The 19,293-nt window shown below is 43.9% G+C and overlaps 1 protein-coding gene across 11 annotated transcripts in view; it reads left to right on the top strand.

Annotated features, from left to right (window-relative positions):
* USP40 (ubiquitin specific peptidase 40) overlaps nt 1-19,293 on the top strand; it is a 90,611-nt gene that overhangs the window by 52,893 nt on the left and 18,425 nt on the right. For all 11 annotated transcript variants that reach the window (XR_006713245.1, XM_045481768.1, XM_045481767.1 and 8 more), the window contains 6 exons: nt 5,706-5,759; nt 6,482-6,570; nt 8,185-8,271; nt 13,211-13,247; nt 14,842-14,906; nt 17,124-17,198. Coding sequence is in view for 10 of the 11 variants with exons in the window: in XM_045481768.1 (XP_045337724.1) it covers nt 5,706-5,759; nt 6,482-6,570; nt 8,185-8,271; nt 13,211-13,247; nt 14,842-14,906; nt 17,124-17,198 (407 nt within the window). In the remaining variant the exon portion in view is untranslated. The remainder of the gene's footprint in view (nt 1-5,705; nt 5,760-6,481; nt 6,571-8,184; nt 8,272-13,210; nt 13,248-14,841; nt 14,907-17,123; nt 17,199-19,293) is intronic.

Below are 19,293 nucleotides of genomic sequence, written 5' to 3'. Positions count from 1 at the left end.
TATGCATTTTAAGTGTCAGCGATGATTAGTAAATGTATGGAGTTGTACAGCCATCAGCACAGTCCAGTTTCCAAACATTTCATTGCTCCAGAAAGATCCCTTATGCCGGGTGCCTGGGTGGCTCAGTTGATTAACCATCCGACTCTTGATTTGGGCTCAGGTCATAATCTCACAGTTCATGGGTTCGAGCCCTGCATTGGGCTCTGTGCTGACGGTGTGGAGCCTGCTTGGGATTCTCTCTCCCTGCCTCTCTCTGCCCCTACCCTGCTCTTGCTCGCTCTCTCTCTCTCTCTCTCTTTCAATCTCAAAATAAATAAATAAACTTAAAAAAAAATCCCTCATGCACCTTTTGCATTCCAAACCCCGACAGCCGTTCGTCTACTTCCTGTCTCTGTAGACTTACAGAGACATATGGTTTGTAGTCCCTTGTGTCTGATTTCTTTCACTTAGCATACCATTTTTGAGGTTTATCCATGATTTAGCATGTACCAGAAGTGTGTTCCTTTTCATTGCTGACTAAATACTCAGTGGTACAGATGGATCACGTTTTGCTTATTCATCTACCACTTGATATACATTTGCATTGTTTCTAGTTTTAGGGTTTTATGAATAATGCCACTGTACACATTTACATCCAAGTCTTTGTGTGGACGTGTTTTCCGTTCTCTTGGGTAGATATATAGGATTGTAACTGCCAGGTCATATGGCAAATGTATGTTTAACTTTATAAGAAACTGCCATACTGCTTTCCAAAGTGGCTGAATCATTTACATCCCCACTAGCAATGTATCAGCATTGCTGTTTGTCCATATCCTTGCCAGTGTTTGTAAGTATCTTGTTGATTATAGTCATTCTAGTGGATATGAATTGCTGTCATTGTGTTTAATTGATTTTCCTAATGCAGCAGTTGTGAGCACTTTTGATGTGCCTACTGTCTATCTAAAGGATTCTACTAAAAAGGTACTAAAATTAGCAAGCTTAGCAAGAAGTCAGGATTAATACACAAAAGTCCGTTGTTTGTTTACTAGCAACAAAAAAAATGGAAAATGAGATTAAGAAAACATTTACAATAGCATGAGATATCATGAAAAACTTGGGGATAAATTTAACGAAATATGTGCAAGACGTATATGTATACTTACGACAAAAAAATTTTGTTGTGAAAAGTCAAAGAACACCTAAATAAGCGGAGCACTGTATCGTGTTCTTGGATCAGAAAAGACGACATTGTTAAGAGGTGAATTCTCCCAAAATCGATTTGTAGATTGAATGCATCCTCCTCACTCAAAACGCTATTGGGTTTTGCTTGTGTATGTGTGTGTGTAGAAATTGACAGGCTGATTCAATTTACATGGAAGTGCAAAGAACCTAGAGTATCCTGACAGTTTGGAGGTGGGGGTGGGGATCAGAGTTGGAAGAGTTACCCTGTCTGATTTTGAGATTCAGTCTGAAGCTGTAGGCATCAAGACAGTGGGTGCTGGCATAGGAGTAAACATAGGGCAGCAAGCTGCCTAAGCCTGTAACCTGTTTCTTTGCAGTCAGTGAGCCAAGAATAATTTTCATACTTTTAAAGGACTCTTTTAAGAAGAATGTGGAATAGAGACTGTATGTGGTTTTGAACTTAAAATATTTATATTGGGACCACATTGAGAATCCAGAAATAGGTACAGATATGTATAGTCCGTTAACTTTTTTAATGTTTATTTCTTTTTGAGAGCAAGAGAGAGAGCATAAGGAGGGAGGGCAGAGAGAGGGAGATACAGAATCGGAAGCAGGCTCCAGGCCCCGAGCTGTCAGCACAGAGCCTGACGTGGGGCTTGAACTCAGGAAGCACGAGATCATGACCTGAGCCAAAGTTGCATGCTTAACTGACTGAGCCACCCAGGCACCCCTAATCCGTTGACTTTTAACAAAAGAGCAAAAGTGTTTCTCTGGGGAAAACTAGTATATTTTCAAGGTAAGGTGCTGGATACTCTAGCTTTGCCTTATATCATGTAAAATACTAATTCTAAGTGGATCATAGACATAAATGTTGAAACCATTTATATACAATTTCTAGGAGAGAACTTATGAGAAAATCTTTGTTACTTTATCATAAGGAAAAGATTTTTTTAAATCAGGACTCAACAGGCACAAACCATAAAAGAAAAAAACTAACAAATTGGCAACATTAAAATTTAAAACCTCTGTATTTAAAAGACATTTGAGGGGCGCCTGGATGGCGCAGTCGGTTAAGTGTCCGACTTCAGCCAGGTCACGATCTCGCGGTCCGTGAGTTTGAGCCCCGCGTCGGGCTCTGGACTGGTGGCTCAGAGCCTGGAGCCTGTTTCCGATTCTGTGTCTCCCTCTGTCTCTGCCCCTCCCCCGTTCATGCTCTGTCTCTCTCTGTCCCAAAAATAAATAAACGTTGAAAAAAAAAATTTTTTTTAAAAAGACATTTGAAAAGACAGGCCACAAACTGCGAGGAAAACAATTTGTGTAACACACATTTGACAATAGACTTGCATCCAGGTCACATAAAATGTGCTTGTACCGTAATCAGAAGACAGCCCAACCCCACATTGGGAGGACGCTTTACAAAAGCACGTCTCTCTGTGGATGACCAGGAAGCCCGGGGAAGGATGCTCGGTGTCATCAGCCATCAGACTGCAACCGTGACAAGACAGCACCGCACACCCAGCGGGATGCTTACGGTCACTGGCAAACCCGGTGTTGGCGAAGATGTGGGGCTTGTGCAGCCCCCGCTTGGTGCTGGTGGGGGTGTAAAGCGGTAGCCACTTTGGTAGAGAGTCCGCTTAGTAGGAGTTTGAACGTTCACTTACCCGTCCTAGGTGCTTACCCAAAAGAACTCAAACCTATCCTTACAAACACTATACAGTGTTCGTAACGAAAACGGGATACAGTCCAGAAGCCCACGCGCCCGTGAATGGGTGAGCTCACTACGGTGTAGCCTTCTAGAGGGATGCTGTTCATCAGTAAGAGCCGCAAACAACCACCACCTGCGAAACATGTAGACTCTCGGAGTGCAGAGCAGAAACTAGGCACGGAAGAGTTCGTATTCTTCCGCTTCCATTTACATGAAGTTTTCAAAAAAGAAAACCTAAGCTGTAGTTACAGGGGTGGAAAATCGGATTGGGGGTGGAGGTTGACTGCAAGGTAACATGAGGGATTTGAGGGATGTGGCTCATCTAGCTCCGTTTGCAGGTGGTTGCTCACTGTTTAAATCAGACTCTTTGTACACGTAAACTGGATGTTTTATTGTAAACTGCACCTCAAATTGAAAGCATTTGGTTTATTAAAATGAATACTTCACCCTCTTCCGTGAAACCGGCCTCCCTTCCTTCACTCTTGCTCCCCCCACCCCCCGCCAAGCCGTTCTCCATTGAGCAAGTGATCTTCTTAAATGGATGCGAATCTGATCGTATCACTGTCACTCTCCGCCCAGCTCTCTGGAGCCTCCTTCCCCGCCCTCTCCTCCAAGACCTGGCCTCCTCTGACCACAGCCTCCGACTTCTTTCTGGTCCCCTCCTCTGCTTATTCACAACACACCCCCCGTGCTGGCTTTCTGGGTTTCCAGTGCGCCAGCTGTGTCGCACCTCACCCAACTTCTCAGGGCTGTCTCCTCCCTCAGCTCTGTCCCCTTCCCTCCTCTTCACTCACTTCACTCAGTTACCCCAGCAGAAATGTTACTTCCTGTCGTCCCGGAACACGCGGTCTGCACTGCTGTCTGTTTTGTCCTGATACCCCGTACCTCCCTTGTAGCGCTGGGGCCCTACCTGCACCCCTTTCCCCAGCAGCCGAGCCTCTGAGCACAGGCTCCATAGCTGTTCCGCTTCCCGCCGCACCGTCCGCTTCTAGACCAGGTCTGGCACATAGGCGATGCGGCTCGTGGAATCAAATGGGACTATTTTAAGGAGGTGGTATTTAAAATGCATGTTTTTAAGTTGAAGAACTCTCTATAAGCTGTTTCAGTTGTCAAGAAACTTGTGTTAGAATTGTTTGCTAGCTTCATATTACCACCGTGTAACATGGAGAACTCCAGAATTTCAGAGATTTGCTGTGGTCTGGCAGAGTGTGAGCTGGGAAGGCCCATGCTGTTCTTATCCTCCCAGCCCCCTACTCCTATGTGGCCATTTAAGAATTCTGTCTGGACTCAAAACCTGGTGGGCTCCTCCCCACAAAGCAGGAATCCTCACCCCCACAAAAATAGGGGCCTAATCCGTTTAATAAGCATAAAAGTCACTTAATGTATTTTACACGTAGGCAGTGGGCACGAATGTCAGTTACCGTGGCTCATTACGTAACATCAGCCACCCGGCAACATGGTTCAAATGCCAGCTACACTGGACATTAACTGAGTAATTGCATAAAGTACAAACTTTGCTACTCGCCCTTCATTGCACAGATCACTGCTTAAACAGCAGACATGCCTCACGATCAGGGATTCATCTCACCGCAGCACAGCGTGCGATCTGTCCCCCCTTCTCCTGTGGCGACCTGCGCACTTTCTGCAGTAATGGCTAACCGATCGCTCCACAAAATGAGGGTGCAGCCAAGAAGGTACACAGAGGGATAGCAGTAGCTAACCGTGGGCACGATGGCACTGCGCAGCTCTAGAGACCAGATGTGCAGCCAGAGGACATGAATGAATGTGAGGAAAGTGATTGTGACAGAAAGGATGGCGACGTTCCAGAGGACGTGGCGCTGGCAGAGAACCTCACGTTAAAGGAGCTCCTGGAGGGGCACCTCAGTTGTTTAACCGGCCAACTCTTGATTTTGGCTCACATCATGATCCCACGGTTTGTGAGTTCAAGTCCCGCATCGGGCTCTGCACTGCCAGTGCCATGGGATTCTCACCGTCTCCTCTTTCTCTGCCCCTCCCTCACTCAGGCTCTCTCTCTCAAAATCAATAGATAAAAAAGTTTAAAAAAAAAAAAAAAAAAAAAAGGAGCTCCTGGAGGACTTCATGAGGTGGAGCACAACGTAGGAAATTTTGGAAGCAGACCCAACTTAGATTATGAACGTTTGCCAGGGGATAGACCAGATGCCCCCTCCGGATTGTAAGCTCTCCGACAAGAAGAGAGCCCTGTGTAAACTCGTCTTGCTATGTTTTAAAAAAAAAAAAAAAAAAAAAAAGTATTCTCAGGGTCTCTAGTGTTTTAAATATTAGTTTTACTATTTGTTTTAATTTCACTATACACTCATAACCAACAGAGATTTAAATGTTTTTTGTTTTTTCTTTTAAATTTTTTTAACGTTTTATTTATTTTTGAGATAGGGAGATAGAGCATGAACAGGGGAGGGTCAGAGAGAGAGGGAGACACAGAATCTGAAACAGGCTCCAGGTTGTGAGCAGTTAGCACAGAGCCCGATGCGGGGCTCGAACTCACGAACAGTGAGATCGTGACCTGAGCCCAAGTCAGACGCTTAACCGACTGAGCCACCCAGGCACCCCTTTAAATGTTTTTTTAACGACAGTGCTGAAAGGTCACAGGACGTCTGCAGTGGCCCTCATGGCTACTAGGCTGGCTTTGCGCAGTTTCAGCTTGACCGGCACTCCTCGGTGCTCGCTCCCGCGAAGTGAACGCTGCCTGTACTTGGGGGGTTTTGTCTTGTAGCTCATTGTAGCTTTCTGCTAATTAACACAGTAGAGCATCTCTCCTTAGTTTGGTTTAGTGCACTAACCAACTTCTTTTTATTTTTAGCTGAGAACAGCTGTTTGAGACCTATTGGTAGAAACGGGAAGCTTCTCTGTCCAGGTAAATCGCGGGAGCCTTCAGAACCTACGCACGCTCGTGCCCTCGGTCCTTCTTAACACTTAACTTCCGGTAATGGCTTCCAGTGCTTAACATCCTTAAATTTACCATTTGGAAACTGATTTGGGGGACATTTTATGGTCCCAGTGCCATCTGCACGTATTGCAGAAAATCTTAAGCAGAAATTCAGACACTTCTGTCGTCTAAAGGAAAACGCCTGCCTTTCTGATAAGCCGATCCTCATTTTAGGCTGTTGTTTTGATCGAGTCCTATCTTTCTAGATTTATTGTCAAAGTGTTTTATTTGTGTTGCTCATTTTATCGCGAGAGCAGTTGTGAAACAGTTTTTGCTCTCGCCTCTGTAATGCACCTTGTCATTCGACTTAAATAATCAATGGCGGTCACTACAGCAGCTTTAAATGTGGAAGAGGCTGGTCCATCACTCATGAATCAGTGGGGAATATCTCGCTTTGAATCCGTGTAAACAGTGGCTCATAGATAGCTGCCTCTTATTTCTTAGCATTGTTGTACAGATAACTCTAGAGTGTGGAAATTGAAAATCAAACATAACTATCGTATAGGTAATCTTTTTGCATGGAGTGCACCTCATTTTTTTTTCTTTCTTGACACTGTTGATTTGCAAAGAAATACTGATTTCAGTATGTTACTTTGCCCAGAGAGGTAGGAATTCATAACACTCATCATGTTAATCCACATTCTTTGTAGTGCCAGACAGCTACACCGTGAAGGAAGCGGAACTGAAGATGGGCAGTTCATTGGGACTATGTCCTGGGAAAGCACCAACTCCCTCCCAGGTACAGAATCAGCCTTCCCAGAGTCAGAAGTTCTTTTTCTTTTTTTAAAGTTTATTTGTTTTTGATAGAGGGAGCGAGCGAGCGAGAGTGTGCAAGGGAGGGGCAGAGAGGCAGATACAGAATCTGAAGCAGGCTCCAGTCTCTCTAAACTGTCAGCACAGAGTCCGACGCGGGGCTCGAACCCAAGAACCACGAGATCATGACGTGAGCCGAAGTCGGACACTTAACTGACTGAGCCACCCAGGCATTCCCAGAAGTTCTTAATTTCAGAATTCTTACCTTAACTACTGCAGCAGTAATTGTTTTTCATAGAAGTTTCTTTCTTGGGGCGCCTGGGTGGCGCAGTCGGTTAAGCGTCCGACTTCAGCCAGGTCACGATCTCGCGGTCCGTGAGTTCGAGCCCCGCGTCAGGCTCTGGGCTGATGGCTCAGAGCCTGGAGCCTGTTTCCGATTCTGTGTCTCCCTCTCTCTCTGCCCCTCCCCCGTTCATGCTCTGTCTCTCTCTGTCCCAAAAATAAATAATAAACGTTGAAAAAAAAAATTTTTTTAAAAAAAAATAAAAAAAAAGAAGTTTCTTTCTTAAATGGTACCTTTTATGTTAGGCATACATCCATATGTTCTTCATGTTTAAATCAAGAATATCCTGTCAGAGTATATTCATCAAGTTCTTTTTCCGTGAAAGTTTTGTGTTAAGGGGGGCCTCTAAAGTCGAGTGGCCACCTATTTGAATCTAAAATGCACCCTTTTCCCCCCCACATTTTGACATCCATGAGATTAGGATCCATCTTACAATCTGTAGCATCTGACTGCTGCTGACACTGTTTCTTTGTTAGAGGTACAGAAAGTGATGAGTAATCGCCACGGCTTCTTAGATTGAATGAAAACAGCGTATTGATCTTGCCCCGGATTACTCTCTGCAGGAGTCTAATAGTCTCATAGCAGTTCTCTTTTTAATCAGTATTCATTTTCTGTGTAAGATACTAGGTCGACGTTTGCGAGAAGCCCTACCTTTTTTAATAAACTCTTATTACCATCCAGAAGTCAGTGTCCTTACCGTTAAGACTCTGTGTCCAGGGAAGCTAGACTCCTGTCAGGATCCCCGTGGTTCCCGGAGCCACTTCATTGGTGTCCCAGCTCCCTCCTCTTTAATTCGTTCCTCCCCTGAACTTTAGCACGTCGGAGTGCATGACAAGCTTGTGGCGGGGGAATATGACAAGTAAGATTGAGTCTGAAAGGAAATGAACTGACAGATCAGATTCCCTGGACAGAAAATAAGATCACAACCACATGACAGAGAAAAAACCCAGCTAATGCTTACAGTGTGTAGCAAATCCTTTTGAGGAGTGACTGGGAAAGAAGTGAAGATCATAGTGAAATAAATAACACCTGTGACAGACGAACATTGACATAATAGTACCTACAGGAGTAAAAACAATGGTGTGAGCATCTTACATTTCTAGGTGGTTGAGATTATTGTTTAAATTGCATCTTCATTTGTATACAATATGAGTTTTTTATTAAAATTCCATGGGCCGTTGGCTTGTCTTTTCTGGAAGAAAATAATACATGTATAAAATTTTAAACTTGAGATTAAATCGCATTCATTGGTCTTAGCTGTTCCTGTTTTTCACTGTGGGGAGTGATGTTCAGCCTGGTACAGAGATGGAGATCATCGTAGAAGAAACAGTGTCTGCGAGAGACGTAAGTAATGTTACTATTTTGGGCGTGGGGGAAGGTCTGTGGGCGTTTGGTCTAGGGAGCTGTGGGAACCCGTGTTTGGGTTTTGAGGTCCTAAGGTTAGGATTCACATAATACATTTTAAAGAATTCTGTGCATTCATTAAAAGAGTAATTTGGGGAACTCGGAAATTGGTGAGCCAACCCAAAGTTTTAAAATAAGATGATTATTTTTTTTCTTTTTTGATTACCAATAATACTTGTTTATTACAGAAATCTGGGAGGACTTTAAGATACGAAACAGGTGAACATAAGGGAAGGGAAGCAAAAATAATATAAAAACAGGGAGGAGGACAAAACATAAGAGACTCTTAAATATGGAGAACCAACAGAGGGTTACTGGAGGGGGTGTGGGAGGGGGGATGGTCTAAATGGGTAAAGGGCATTAAGAAATCGACTTCTGAACTCATTGTTGCACTATATGCTAACTAACTTGGATGTAAATTTAAAAAAATAAAAATAAAAACTCTGGGCTATGTAGAAATGGATTAAAAGAAAAAATTAAAACCTCATTATCCTTTATCTCACTAATGTTAACATTTTGGCATATTTCCTACTGGTGTTTTTAGGTTATATTCATACATAATGACCACACACTCATGAACGTGTGTGTGTATAGGGTAAAGCAAACGAAGAATTGTATTAGTGTCACTAAGAACTAGGACTTTCGGTGTTGGAAAATGGAAACACGCATAACATTGGTGTAGTTGCATAGAGCCCGCACTCCTGAATCTGGATCAGAAGAGACAGAATGATCTTGGTGTTTTTTAAATTTTTTTTTCTAGCTCAGTCCCCTAGAACAGCTTAGACACAGTGACTGGCCAGGCAGGAGTGAGCCCCAGCGCCCAGATTGCGATTACTAAATACCATTTCCTACTAGAAAGAATTAGGGCTTCTTGAAGTAGCCATTGATTCTGTATCTAGGTCAGGAACATGTCTGGTGAGCCTGGAACGTCTTGTGCTCACAGAAGCAGTAAGCTAGCAAAGACTGCTGGGAGCAGCAGAGAAGTTCCAGGGCCACCTTGGAAGAGGCTTCTGCTGGTCACAGATAAGACCGTTGGAGCTTTTGTAGGAATAATCGTAAAGCTGATGAGTACACATACCACATACATAAAATTCATGAGTTGAGAATGATCCTAAAAAGACCGTCTTGTTGGTTACACAGAGTGGACACGAGTGAGCCATAAGGAAAGGGATCGAGCATTCTTCCCCTTTTTCTTTTGGAAACGATACTGCAGGGTAACCAAATAGGTAATGAGAAGATTTTTTTATAGACCTATCTCAGCTAATAAAATGAAGAAAGAATTTTAGACTGTCATAGTTTTTTTTTAACTCCTAGGGAATTAATGGATCTAAACAATGATCCTGAAAGACCGCTAACAACCTAGACATTATAGAAGTTCCAAATTGATACCCATGCTCTTTTGGAAAAAAACAGAAAACAACAACAACAACAACAACCAGAAAAAAATAGTGGACTTGAGCTTTTAGGTCTGAGGAGCAGTGTATAAGGAATAAGGGGACAGAGGGATGTGTTCCCGCACCACAGGGTTACCATCTGCACAGTCCCAAGGTGGAAAACTCCTCTTCATGACATCAGTGGCAGGATGAGGTTAAAAGGGACTCGGGAGACTTAGGGGGAGCAAGGGCAAACCACTAAAACTTAGTCCCGGTTTAAGAGAAACTCAGGGAATGTAGGGACGCCTCTGCTGGCTGTCGGTGGAGCACGCGACTCCTGATCTCAGGGTCATGAGCTCTTGCCCCACGTTGGGCATAGAGCTTCTTACTAAAAAAAGGAAAAAACGGGGGAATGTGAACACCAACTGGGTGTTTGTTATTAAGGAATTCCTAAGTTTTTCAGATGTCATAATTGTTCTCGGTTCACGTTTTTTTTTTTTTAAAGAATGTTCATCTTTTAGAGATGAGTACAGAATATTAATAAATGATACGATGGCTGACATTCTCACTTCAAAGAACCTGAGGGGAATATGGACACACCAGCCGGGCCAGGGCAGGCATGGAGATCGGGGGCTGGGTGTGGGCGGTTCGTGTTTACCACCCCTGCACGTGTTTGAAATTGTCCGTGGCAGAACATTTTTTATTTGTTACCTTTTGTTACCTGCTGTAAATATTTTCCTGGTTTTTCATTTGCCGTGTAGCTTTTTGGTTCTTTTTAACTTCAAAGAAAAGAAACCACAGAACTTTCCAAAGTAGCGATGTGATGTGCGTATCTTTCCGCTCTCTTGAACCCGCTGCAGGCAGACTCCTTCCCTCTGTGTTGCTGTGCCCGGGGAGCAGTTCTCACTTGTCATCTTCCTGCTCTCCATGGCGTTTGACACGATTGATGCCTCTCTGTTCCTGTTTTTTCTTTAACGTTTGTTTATTCTGAGAGCACGAGCAGGGGAAGGACAGAGAGAGATTCCCAGGCAGGCTCCATGCTCAGCATAGAGCCCGGTGTGGGGCTCGATTTCACAAACCTTGAGACCGTGACCTGAGCCGAAATCAAGAGTCGGACGCTTAACTGACTGAGCCCCCCAGGCGCCCCAGTGATTCTGTTCCTTGAAACACTTTTGTCACTGGCCTCAAGAGACCACAACTCGTCAGGATTTCCTTCGCCTCACAGGCCTACCCCTTCACAGTTTGCTTTATGCTCTTTTTTCCCCCTCGTCAGCACCCCAGCGCTCAGTTCCTAGACTGGACCTCGCCCCAGAGCTCCAGGCTGCTGCCTGCTTGTCTGACCGTCATCCCAGATCACCACACCCCTGCTCTGTACACCTGTCCTCTCACCTGTCTCCGGGCCTCACTCACCCTTCCAGCTTCTGTCGGTTGATGGTAGCGACTCCATTTTTCTACTTGCTTGCGCCAAAACACCTTGGAGTCGTCCTTGATTCTTTTCTTTATTTCACATCCGGGTCTTCAGGAAGTCTTTTTGGTTCTACCATCAAAATTTATCTAGGATCGGGCTACATCTCTCTCATTCCTTCCACTGCCACACCTTGGTCAGCTCTCATCTGGATTATTCCAACCGCTTCCTGATGGATCTTTGTCTTTCCAGCCTTGCAGTTCCCAGGGTCTGTTCCTACGGAGGAGTTGAGTGATCCCTTTACTGTACTCAAAGCCCTTCTGTGCTTCCCTGTCTCAGAGCCACGGCCAGAGGCCCTGAGTGTTCACTCTGCTCAGCCACATTGGCCTCCATGCTGTTCCCCAACACGGCCTTTACATCGGCCATTCCCCTCCTTAGAACACAGCTAAGGTGGATGTCTAGCTGTTTGTGTTTTTGTTTGTTTGGTGGTTTTTTGTTTTGGTTTGGTTTGGTTTTTTTTGTTTGTTTGTTTTTTTGTTTTTTGAGTGTGCACACAGCACACGTGAGTTGGGGAGAGGCAGAGAGAGAGGGAGAGAGACTAGCAGGCAAGCTGCACGCTCAGGGTGCAGGGTCGTGGGATCGTGACCTGAGCTGAAATCAAGACTCTGAGCCCCCAGGCGTCCCTGTTTGTGTTTCTTAAATAATGCCCGTTGTGAAGACCGCAGTTTGCTTTGCAGCTTCGCCCCATTCCCTGTGTGTTAATGTGATGTGTTCTCTTTGTCCTCCTTTTCTAAACAGTCTTTGTTATTTTTAGTCCTACAACTACTCGGGGATTCCCTGGGGGCGGGTTGGGCAGTGCTAAAGATCCTCCTTGGTCACCAGCATGTGCTGGTCCCTCAGAAGTCACCATTGTCTTGGGAAGGTGTGATCTGACCACACCCGTGAATGTGTGTCCTTCCAGACTTTGGACATGCACGGACCAACATGGGGAGGTGTGTGTGTGTGTGTGTATGTATGTACAGACGAGGGGCTGGGCTTCTTCGCATGGTTTCTTTTACATCATAAATGGGATCACGCTGCATGTATTATACTAGAATTTTCACTTCAGATATTTTAAAGATCTTTTAAGACCAGTGCATATAAATCTCCTGTATCCTTTTAGCTGTTTTAAGACCTCTTATAGCTTATTTAAATGTTCCCGTTAATGGATATTTTGATCCTTTGCTCTTTTTTTTATTCCTTATTCTTCCTTCCACTCTGGTGTAGTATAAATCACGTTTTGTGGGGGCGCCTGGGTGGCGCAGTCGGTTAAGCGTCCGACTTCAGCCAGGTCACGATCTCACGGTCCGTGAGTTCGAGCCCCGCATCAGGCTCTGGGCCGATGGCTCAGAGCCTGGAGCCTGCTTCCAATTCTGCGTCTCCCTCTCTCTCTGCCCCTCCCCTGTTCATGCTCTGTCTCTCTCTGTCCCAAAAATAAATAAACGTTGAAAAAAAAAATTAAAAAAAAAAAAATCACGTTTTGTCTACTCTTTTGTTCTCAGTTAATTTGAGAATGTTTTTTCCGTCAGGAAGTTGGGAGTTTCTATTTTTTATTATTATTTAAACTTGTATTAATCACATCTCGCTTATTGCGTTGTGCTGTGGGGTCACCACCTGCACAGATCTTTCTCTGTGAGTTTATAGATGACCAGTGGTATTTCTGGAGTGCTACATAAAGACTAATCTCTCTTTGTAAGATTCAGTTCGGTGTGTATCTGTGAAATCAGTCTAATCCTATCCAGTCAAAACCGTGGTGTTGGTCCTCACAAGCAGAAGATCACCCTATAGACCTGGGTGCATCTAAGTCTCAGATGCAAACACCAGGAACTTGTTTTTCCCTCCTGGGTTTGCTCCAGCTCTTAGGAAGCAGAGCTTGCTTAAATCCTCTCCGTGGCTATGTACATCCTGATCTCTTCGGGAATTATTAAATGTAATAAAATAGGCCCAGGGTCCAAAAGGGGTATCTCTCACAGTACTGTAACTCAAAAACAAAACTAATGAACATGGTTTTTCTATGTGTGTCTGTGTGTGTGTGTGTGTGTTTTTTTTTTTTTTTAAACAGTGTTTAAAGCTCATGCTGGAGAAGTCTGGCCTACCAGGTAAGTTACAGACCACGATGATGCAGTCTTATCTATATCCTTAGAATAAATTACCTGCAAGCCTAATGAAAGCTTTTCAGACATTTTTGGGCCAGGTCTGTTACACTTTACACCTCTGTGTGTACATAGTGAAGTCTCCTGGTTCACATTTGCAAGCTCGAAGAAGTCTGGCTGTGGGTTAGCAGACACTGGCACAGAGACGAAGTTAGGATTTATGCCCTCCAGAATTACCCAGGCTGTTCACTGATGGGTTTTTTTTTTTTTTCTTTTTCTTTTTAACGTCATGGATTCAGAATTTCAGCGCATTGTGCTTCATGCCAGGATTTTTGTGCTAGAGACTAGGGAATGTAATACAAATGAAGAAAATAAATCTTTGAAGTAGGTACCTGGGTGGAATCACGCGAGCCAGCTCACAGGGGCATCACGCAGCTCTTAGAGCATTTGTGGTCCTCAGACTTCACCGCAGGGTAACCTGTGGTTCCGGTAGCCGGGAGGGAAGCTGACGGGCCTGCACAAGGGGCCCTGTCCTCGGAGCTTACACTCCTGTGCAGGAACAGTGCCCGTTCCCGTCTCACCGGTGACAGAGGCTGAGACTGGCTGCAGGGTTTACTCAGAGTCACATGGCAAGTAGCTGGGCCTCTCTGCCCACCGAACCCGAGTTCTTCCTTCCGGGTTATGCTTGGAAGTAATGGTGTTCACTTTCAGCTCCCTGGTGGTGTTTGCTTGTTGTTTTTAAAACACACTTAGATCAAGTTAAATATTGCTGTAATTCTTAAAACTAGAACTAGTGGCAGGAGAGGGTCTGCAAAGAACAGCATTGTAAGGACTCAAGCCTGTGGCCTGTGCAGGTGGACTAGGAGATCCAGGTTTGGTCCTTCGGCTGCAGCTTCTCTGGGCGGGTGGCGCGGCTCACTCTCCACAAGACATGGCTGGTGCGTTTGTTTGTTGTTTCATAACCAGGATTTCCAGCTCTTGCTCTATGCAGCTTCCCTCTCCTCCTTAAAGAATTTCCCATTTCATCTCAATATAGGAAGCATGTCGAGAGCCAGTGATCTAATTAAAGAATATTTTACCTTTTTAAGTGTTCATTTACAACAACTTCATTAAAATGCTATTTCAAAAACACTTTTTTTGTTAGATTAACTGATAACTGGATGGGAATAGTTTGTGCATGTTATCAGTTGCTAAGAGACACGAGCATATACTTTCAACCAAGACCATGAAATAAAACAACTTCATAATGATTTTAGAAGAGATTCTGTACTTGGGTATACATGTACATATATGTGTACTTGTGTGTGATGGGTGTGGACATGTAAGTAATACAGGTATAATGTAAATATTGTGTAATCACAGCAAGCGTTATTTCTGTTCACAAGTATGCAGATCTTAGTGGGATGGAGAGCAAATTAACCAGATTGGAGGAACAACTTAATTTTTTTCATGGCTGGAAGAGATCATTTACTTTAAAAGTTGGTTAGTAGTTAGTAGACCAAATCTCATTTGATATTCATTTATCCAAAAGGGACATCATTGACAAACTCTTAAAATATACTCATCATGTTTTTTCATACTGATTTTGATTCCTTCACAGGAGACACATGGCACTTACGGAAAATGGATTGGTGCTATGAAGCGGGAGAGCCTTTATGTGAAGAAGTAAGACTATTTATACACATTTTGTTCTTTAAAATGATTGCTTATTTTGTGTTTCATGCAGGATACCTACCCCCCTCATGAATACATTCGAGGGAAAACTTTAATCTTTGTTTTAGGACACAAAAATCTGTACCTGGGTCTACTTTTACTTCTTTACTGTGGGCTTTTGACACAGAGGGAAAATCTCAGCCTCGTGGGAATGTTTCTAACAGCTGTGTTAGTCCTCTTTTGACTTCAGAGAGTTTGTCCCTAGAAATAATAGTTCCCCATTGAGAGACAGAGAACTTCAGAGAACAGAAAACACGTGAGCCGGTGAAAGAATGCGAAGCTACACTCTGAATTTGGAAACCTGAATATCTTAATCTCCGTTTCTCTGAACGTTAACGATGGCAGAATTCATCTTCCCAGCCGGTCACTTAGGCTTTGATCAAAACTGCATCTCAGGATCCATCCAGACTCTTCCGGTAGCCTTAGAAACAGTGTTATCACAGGCTAGTTGGAATCTGGTCAACCGTCTTCTTGCTGATTCGGGTAGCATCAAACCCTGGCTCTAAGGAGCCCCGAGATGAAGCTCTGTGAGGAAGCGTAGGCATTTGTGACCAGCCACTCTTCCCGCAGTCTGCCTCTGCGTGCTCTCTGTTCAGTAACAGGTGGTGGCATTGAACATCATCAGAAGGTTGACTCAAGCAGGTGGACTGGGGCCCTCCCACTGGAATACTCTTCGCTGTGCAGGGCCGAGCGAGTCCGCACAGAGAGGCCCCTCTGAGTCTTGGCCAGGAATCTGACTGCCCAGAGTAAGAAGTGGACCTCAGAGAATCTTGGGGACACACGGTTCGGATGTCAGAGAGCGTATCCGGTCGTGTGGCCTCTGCATTTTCTTCTCTGTTAATTCCCACATCGGTGTCAGTTCGTCTAAAAGCCATCTCAGTGTCCTCATGACTGGCTCCTCCTCCCAGACCTGCTGTTTCCCAGCCTGGTGTCTTCAGCCCACAGTGGCGCCTCCCCTGCTTACCTGCCTCCTTCGTATTTGGTCTTGGCCTTCGGAGACCTCTCAATTCCTCCACTCCTTCCTGATTCTTCCCACCACTGGCTGCCTGGGCCAAGTTTTTTTCTTCTTTTTTGGCCTCTTACCTAAATTACACCAACCGGCTTCCCCAAATGTTCCCCACTTCAGTATGTCGTTCTGTGGCAGCCAGACTGGTCTTTAAACACCCTTCTCAGAAAACTTGAGTGCCTTTTTTCTTTTTTTCTTTTAAGGTTTATTCATTTTTTTTTTTTTTTAATTTTTTTTTTTTTCAACGTTTATTTATTTTTGGGACAGAGAGAGACAGAGCATGAACGGGGGAGGGGCAGAGAGAGAGGGAGACACAGAATCGGAAACAGGCTCCAGGCTCTGAGCCGTCAGCCCAGAGCCCGACGCGGGGCTCAAACTCCCGGACCGCGAGATCGTGACCTGGCTGAAGTCGGACGCTTAACCGACTGCGCCACCCAGGCGCCCCTAAGGTTTATTCATTTTTGAGACAGAGAGAGACAGAGCATGAACAGGGGAGGGTCAGAGAGAGGGAGATACAGAATCTGAAACAGGCTCCAGACGCTGAGCTGTCAGCATAGAGCCCGACGCGGGGCTCAAACTCACGGACCGCGAGATCATGACCTGAGCCGAAGTCGGCCGCTTAACCGACTGAGCCACCCAGGCGCCCCTTGAGTGCCTTTTTTCAAAGCACCTAAAAACTCCTTTATTTCTAGTTCACAGCCCTTCCACCTGTGACAACCCCCCCCGCCCTCCGATCAGTTCCCTCTCCAACTGACACTCTAGTCGGCCCATCTCTCAGCTCTTCTTGGATTCTTGACGTAACCTCTACCGTAACCCTTTTCTTCTCAGGAGAATTCCTTCTCTCGTTTCCTCCAGCTTTTTCCAAATCAAACCCATCCTTTAGGCTTAACTACAATTTCATCCTGTGTAGCTCAGGCTCTCATCCTTTCTCATTCTGTCCACCTGCCCCCTCCCCTCATCTTTTGATACCTCCGGTTCATACCCGATAATTTAATACGTAATGCTATGCTGTTTTACAGTGTCAGTTTATTTCCTGTCTTCCCCCATAGCTGCCTTACTGTTTCTTTCTTTCTCGAATGGGTAGTAGAGGCATCTGGTGTAAAGAAAAGAACCTAATCTCTGTTTGTTGCTGTCAGAACTCCTAAAGGAATTTCTTTCCCCAGGACGCATCCCTGAAAGAACTTACGATACGTTCTGGAGATACCTTGCTTGTAATTGAAGGAAAACTTCCTCTTCCGGTAAGATTTCGCTTCTGAATTGACGTTTTATAAATCACACTTCCTGCTTTCAGATTACAAAGATGGTATATTCTCATCGTGGGGAAATACGACCCATCATGAAGAGAATGGTAAGATTTGGGGTAAGTTCTCTAATCAGACAGCTGCCAGATTCTACATCTTTATAGATTTCCCTCTTATAAAATCAGTTTGTATACAATGTTATTTCCTGCTTCTCATATTTCATTTTTTAACCTGACTACAAAATCCAAAAATAATCATCATAGCCAGTGTATGCCTTACCATGGTTTAATTCATATATATTCCCGTTTTAAATTTTTTAAGACTTAAATACAAATCCTCCTCAAACTTGTTCCGGAGTCAAAATCAGCAAGTCAGAAGGTACGAGCTTTTACAGACTAGACACGGTCTGTATCTTGCCACGTTGTCTTCCCAGAAAGCTGCACCACCTTGACATCCCTAATCAGCCACATCTGAGAGCTCTTAAATAAACACTGCATGTTACCACTTTTTTTTTTTTTAATGTTAGTGCAAGCGGAGGGGCAGAGAGAGGAGGACAGAGAATCTGAGGCGGGCTCTGCACTGACAGCAGCGAGCCCCAGGTGGGCCTTGAACTCACAAACCGTGAGATCGTGACCTGAGCCAAAGTCAGATGCTCAACTGGCTGAGCCACCCAGGTGCCCCCGTATTACCGCTTTTTAAGACCATTATTTATTTGGTTATTTTTAATGTGGACACATGTAAAGGCAAAAGTTAAAAAAAAATGATCCCAGATTCCAGCACTGAGATAACCATTTGGTTATGATTAGAAAATTCAAATACCATGGAAGGCCATAAAATGAAAAAGGTTTTCCCATATTTTTCTCCCCAGAGAGAGAATGAATTTACTTTCCCTTGCATATCCTTCCAAGAAAAAACTGATGCCTGTTTGTATGCAGAATGGTACAGAAGGATATGTGTGTTCCCTTCTAACGTTTACGTGAAGGGGGTCGTATTCTTTGCATTGTTTTACACTTGGTTTTTGTTTTTATTCACTTACTGTATCTTGAGGATCTCACATCAGCCCACACCTTATTCTTCTGCATCACTTCTTAGAATTCTGTTTTATTCCATGACCTTTAAAGTGAACTTTTTAATGGGTAATATTCATAATACAAAATTTAAAGTGTATAAAAAGCGGGGCCAGGAAAAGTAAGCATCCCTCCTGCCCTCCAGCTGCTCAGTGCCCTCCCTCTGTAGGCAACCAGTTTCCACTGTATCCTTCCAGAAGTATATACTTTTTAATGCACACATATGCACACACGTGTGTATGTGTATATATGTAGCACATACATACATGTTTGTGTACATGCATGTTTTTCTTTACACAAAAGATCATATGCAATTCTTTTTCTGTACCTCCCTTTCTTCATGAATATTTTATCTCCATATATATGTTACGTTAGTATACATACAGCTATTTCATTGTTTGATGGCTATGTAATATAGTCCATTGTGTGGAGGTACCGTGATTTATCCAACCAGTCTCTTTTCAAGGTTTTAGGTGGTTTCCAGTCTCTTGTTGATACAAATAACACTGCAAAAAATATCGCATATGTGCCATTTGCATGCATGTATCTACGGGATAAGTTCCTAGAACTGAAATCACTTTGTCAGAGGTTATGGCCTACCATAATGTAACCGGTTTGTGGTTTTTGCCACCGTAAATAGTTTGCATCTGTGGCTTTGTGTACGTGGGCTAATATATCAGCTTTATTTCCTGTAGTTTGTATATAGGAATCCAACTTAGAGCAGTAGGTTCTTCCTTCTTTATAAAGTTCCTTTAGGAATTTTAATGAGTGAAAACCACTTCTAACAAGTGCATTGTACTAGTGGAGCTCTTACAATGCCTGAAAATATTTGTACAGTTTATTCTGTTAAATATTTTGTTATCTTGTTTATACTTGTCATTTATTGTGGTAAGATACTACAAGTAAGTGTATCTACTAAGATACTTCTAAGCAAAGAACACTGGGTCCCAGTCATCCATCCCAAAGACTAATTTTTATGACTTTAAACTTTTTTTTTTTTTTTTTTTTTTTGGGAGAGAGCAGGA

This window comes from Leopardus geoffroyi, chromosome C1, assembly GCF_018350155.1.
Source record: "Leopardus geoffroyi isolate Oge1 chromosome C1, O.geoffroyi_Oge1_pat1.0, whole genome shotgun sequence".
NCBI lineage: Eukaryota > Metazoa > Chordata > Mammalia > Carnivora > Felidae > Leopardus > Leopardus geoffroyi.
The sequence above is the reverse complement of the archived record's forward strand: the minus strand, read 5'-3'. Positions and strand labels throughout refer to the sequence as shown.